At 43.1% G+C, this 4727-nt stretch overlaps 1 protein-coding gene across 1 annotated transcript; it reads right to left on the minus strand.

Moving 5' to 3' along the window:
- Window positions 1-2353: 2353 nt before the first annotated feature.
- Window positions 2354-4091, minus strand: LOC119985729. The gene is made up of 2 exons (XM_038830095.1): window positions 2778-4091; window positions 2354-2465 (listed from the first exon to the last, which is right to left on the minus strand). Exons 1-2 carry the CDS (start codon window positions 3928-3930, stop codon window positions 2428-2430), a joined length of 1191 nt encoding a protein of 396 aa, XP_038686023.1. The 5' UTR covers window positions 3931-4091; the 3' UTR covers window positions 2354-2427.
- Window positions 4092-4727: the final 636 nt, after the last annotated feature.

Consider the following 4727-nt stretch of genomic DNA (forward strand, 5'->3'; position numbering starts at 1 on the left):
CAAAAAGCATTCAGCTGTATCGGACTAGTGGCAGAGAATAAAATACCTTGTCCGGGGGCTTGCTTGATGTACCGCAATACTCGGTAAGCTGCTTCCAGATGTGGAGTACGGGGCTTATCCATGTATTGGCTAAGAATATGGACAACATACACTAAGTCTGGGCGAGTAAGTGTCAAGTATATCAACCTTCCAACAAGTCTTCGATAAGAAAAAGGATCACTGATGCACTCTCCATCAGTCTTGTTGAGGGATAAATTTTGTTCCATAGGAGTGTTGACTGACCTAGCAGCAAGGTAGCCTGCATCCTCCAGTATTTCAAGGGCATATTTACGTTGTGAAATAGCAATCCCCTTGCTAGAACGTGCAATCTCTATACCCAAGAAATATTTCAACTCACCGAGATCCTTCAACTTAAATTGTCTCATGAGACCATTTGTAACTTCCTCAATGTCTTGCAGACTATTCCCTGTGAGGATGACATCATCAACATAAACAAGAAGTGCAGTGAAGATGCTACCTCGGGTTCGGATGAAGAGTGAATAGTCCGACTTAGATTGATGAAAACCAGCAAGTTTGAGTGCTGTAGACAATTTTATGAACCATTGGCGAGAGGCTTGTTTGAGCCCGTACAGAGATTTGTGCAACTTGCATACACGAGTCTCCCCCTTTCGTCCGAAACCCTGAGGTAGGGACATATATACTTCTTCCTCAAGATCGCCATGGAGAAACGCGTTATTGACGTCAAGCTGACGAAGATGCCAATGTTGGGTGGCAGCCACGGCAAGCAGGAGACGGACGGTAACAAGCTTGGCAACTGGGGCAAAAGTCTCCCTGTAATCAAAACCTTCAATCTGACTGTAACCTTTGGCAACCAACCGTGCCTTGTAACGTTCAACCGTGCCATCAGGATTGAATTTGATTTTGTAAACCCATTTGCAGCCAACAGGTTTCTTGTGCGGTGGCAGTGGTTGGAGGGACCACGTACCATTTTCTTGGAGAGCCTGAAGCTCTTGGTCCATAGCATGGCGCCATTGGGGGTCCTTGACAGCTTGGGAAAAGGTGGTGGGTGTTTTGATGGCTGAGATGGATGTGGCAAAGGCCTTGTGGGAAGGAGACAAGTTATCATAGGATATAACATGAGATAAAGGGTGAGAAGTACCTGTATGTCCAGCCAATGATGGAGGCGATGACGGTGGATCCCGAGTGGGCAATGAAACCTCCACATGGTAGTGTTGAAGATAACTGGGAGCATGGGTTGTGCGGCGTAGCCGAGGTGCGGGTGTGGAGGTGGGAGTAGGGTGTGGCGGAGACATAATGGGGTCAAGTGTGGTAGTGGTGTCACTATGGAATGATGTGTTTGGTGGAATGTTAGGTGTGTCTGAAGGAATGGGCATGGCACTCGGTGCAGGTGTCGGTAATGGGTCAATAGAGACCATTGGAGTGGGAAACAACGTGGAATTGGGGGGAGGGGAAAGAGTGGCAGCGGAAGTAGTGTAGGGAAATAATTGTTCATGAAAAACAACGTCCCGAGAGATGAATATTTGACCAGTTTCGAGATTGTAAACGCGGTATCCCTTGGTACCATATGGGTATCCAAGGAATAGGCAACGGATAGAACGGGCATCAAATTTAGTAGGACGAGTATGGTGGGTGGAGGCAAAACACAAACAACCAAACACACGTAAATGTGCATAAGAAGGTGTTTTGTGAAAGAGAATTTCGTATGGAGTTTTACCTTTAAGAACAGGAGTGGGAGTACGATTGATGAGATAAGCAGCGGTAAGGATGGAATCTCCCCAAAAAAATTTAGGAAGGTTGGCTTGAAAAAGTAAGGAGCGGGCAACATTTAGAAGGTGACGGTGCTTGCGTTCGGCTACTCCATTCTGTTGTGGGGTGGAAACACAAGTGGTTTGATGCATAATCCCTTTTTCAGAGTAGAAATTATGCATGGAGAATTCAGGACCATTGTCACTCCTAATGACTTTGACGCGAGTAGAAAACTGTGTTTCAACATAGTTTATGAAGGAAAGAAGAGATCCACGTGCATCGGATTTGCTATGTAATAGATAAATCCAAGTACAACGAGAAAAATCATCAACAATTGTAAGAAAGTATTTTGCCCCATTGAGTGATTGGATATGGTATCCTCCCCAAATGTCAACATGAATTAATTCAAATGGAACTTTCGTAGTAATAGAACTCAATGGAAAAGAGTTACGAGTTTGTTTGGCAAGAGGACAAATGGCACAATCATCAACTGAACAAAAATGGATATTTTTGGTAGACAAAGATATGGCCCGTAGGCTTTTGTTAGATAAATGACCTAAACGTTGGTGCCATAAATGGGATGAGTTGGAAGGTGTAATTGTTGAGGCGGAATAACACCCAGATATCCTCGCAACGTCCAAGTAATAAAGCCCATTGCGCTCAGTTCCCATCCCAATCATCTCCCCCGATCGTTGGTCCTGAACAATGCAAGACACATCAGTAAAAAATTGCAGAACATAGGGATGTTTTGGCTAATTTGGCTACTGAAATTAAGTTTAATCGGAATGATGGAACACATAAAACATTATAGAGCACAAGATTATCAGAAAACCGTATGGTGCCTATATGTGTTATGGGAGCAATGGCATGATTGGGCAGGTATACATGACGATTACGAATTGGTGTCTTGGTGGTCATAAGAGTGGATGAGCAGACCATGTGATCTGTAGCACCTGTATCAAAAATCCATTCCTTATGTGGAATAAGAGAGTTTGCACAAACTGTGTTACCTGAAACGTTGCTCATTGTAGTTGCCGCATTCACTTGACTAGCCATGTTTCCTACTTTGTTTTGATCAATAAGAGCAAGGAGATCATGATATTGATCTGCCGTGAGGTTGTAGGAAGGTGGTGTGCTATCAGTATTGTCTGGTTGAAAACTTACATGATAAGCCTTTGAACGAGAATGAGAGTTTGTGTTCAAATGATTACTCTTATCACCGTGAGAGTTGGCCCTCTTAAGCTTGCGGCAAATATCGATTGTGTGACCTTTGTGTCCGCAGTAGTCACATTTTAAGTGTGCCCGACAGTTTTCAGTGGAGTGACCAGTAAGGTGGCAACGATGGCAACGGATAGTGGAGAGGTGGGACAAAGGAGCTTTCCCTGTATGATTGAACCTTTCTCTAGCGGTGAAAGCTGCTGCCTCTGGTGCTTTACCCAGACCTTGTGAGGAGATGACTCGTTGTTTTTCGTCTTGATTGACAAGAGAGAACACTTTGTTAGCAGGAGGTAGTGGATCCATGAGAAGAATTTGACCACGTGCTGCTGCATAAACCTCATTGAGTCCCATAAGGAACTTGATGGTACGTTGTGTCTGTTGGTATTGATGTAGAGTCTTGGCAATATCCCCACTACAAGGTGGTAGAGGACAAAGTGCATCTCGTTTGTCCCAGAGACTTTTGAGCTTGGTGTAGTATTCACCAATGGTCATGTTGCCTTGCAAGCAATCATGGATTTCCTGCTCAATGTGAAAAAGGTACACACTGTTGGTGGTAGAGAGTAGTTCCTTTAGTTCATTCCAGACGGCAAGAGCACTATCATTGTACATGACGCTTTGTCCGATTGCAGGGGTTACTGTGTTGAGGATCCATCCTTTGACAAGAAGATCACAACGAGTCCATTGCTTTACCTCTGCCGTGGATCCTGTGACAGGTTTGGTCACGGTTCCATCGATGAAACCGTCTTTGTTCTTGGCAATAAGGGCCATGAGCATGGCATGACTCCAAAGAGGATAGTTCTCTTGATTCAGCGATTGGGTCACCAGGATAAGACCAGGTTGGTCCGAGTGGTGAAGATAGAGAGGATCACTTGGATCATCGTGCCAATGGTTTTGCATCTTGGTTATCTCAGATTTTTCTGGGTCATTGTTGTCGGTCTTTGCCATGAGTGCGGAGGCAAGGTGGAATAATGATTTGCAGTTGATGTTGTTTTACAGGAAGGGTGAAAGCCTAAGCTCCGATACCATGTAAAGAAAACAGAGAAAGAGAATTGTGTATGGTGTTGAGAAAATTGTATATTCATTTACATCTATGTTAGTGATATATATAGGAGAAGAAAGCACTAAGTCAAGCCTAAACAATGGCAAACAACTAGAAACATTGCCTAATTTATGCATGCATTTAAGGTAATGGAATCAATAATATATTCTCCTTGATATCCTCCTTGATATCCTCCTTAACATGTTCCTTGATATCCTCCTTAATATCCTCCTTAACATCCTCCTTAATTTCCTCTTTAATAAGTAAAGATCCTTAGGAAGTAAACCTTGGGATATCTAAGGAGATCAACTGTAGGAATGTCCAACCCACGACTGGCAACATCAGTTGCAAGCAATATAAAAACTTGCCCAGATTTGAATCGATGTAAGGCAGACAGCCTAAGAGACTGGGGTTTAAATGAATGCAATGCTGCAACCTCTTGATCAAGCTCTTCCAGTAATAAGCTTAAAAGGTGACAACTTCTGCACATTATAAAGATGAATTGCGAATGTCAAATAACAAATGGATGCATATTTCTGGGGCTATAATGTTGGAGCAAGACTTAGTGTCTAGGTCAATATTGTGTTTTTGATGATTGTGTGTCAAAATGTGTGTGAGCATAATCGATTTGAATATGTCTTAAAATGTGAAAAAACATGTTTTGATGATTGTTCACTAAAATACATGTTGAATACGTGATGAA

This window comes from Tripterygium wilfordii, chromosome 19, assembly GCF_013401445.1.
Source record: "Tripterygium wilfordii isolate XIE 37 chromosome 19, ASM1340144v1, whole genome shotgun sequence".
Taxonomy (NCBI): Eukaryota; Viridiplantae; Streptophyta; class Magnoliopsida; order Celastrales; family Celastraceae; genus Tripterygium; species Tripterygium wilfordii.

What these genes read in the sequence shown, in the direction of transcription:
- LOC119985729 (XM_038830095.1), bottom strand. Translation starts at nt 3,930, where the DNA reads ATGGCAAAGACCGACAACAATGACCCAGAAAAATCTGAGATAACCAAG. An exon ending in TACAATGAGCAACGTTTCAG is followed by an intron (nt 2,466 to 2,777) that starts GTAACACAGTTT and finishes TGCATTGTTCAG; the next exon opens with GACCAACGATCGGGGGAGAT.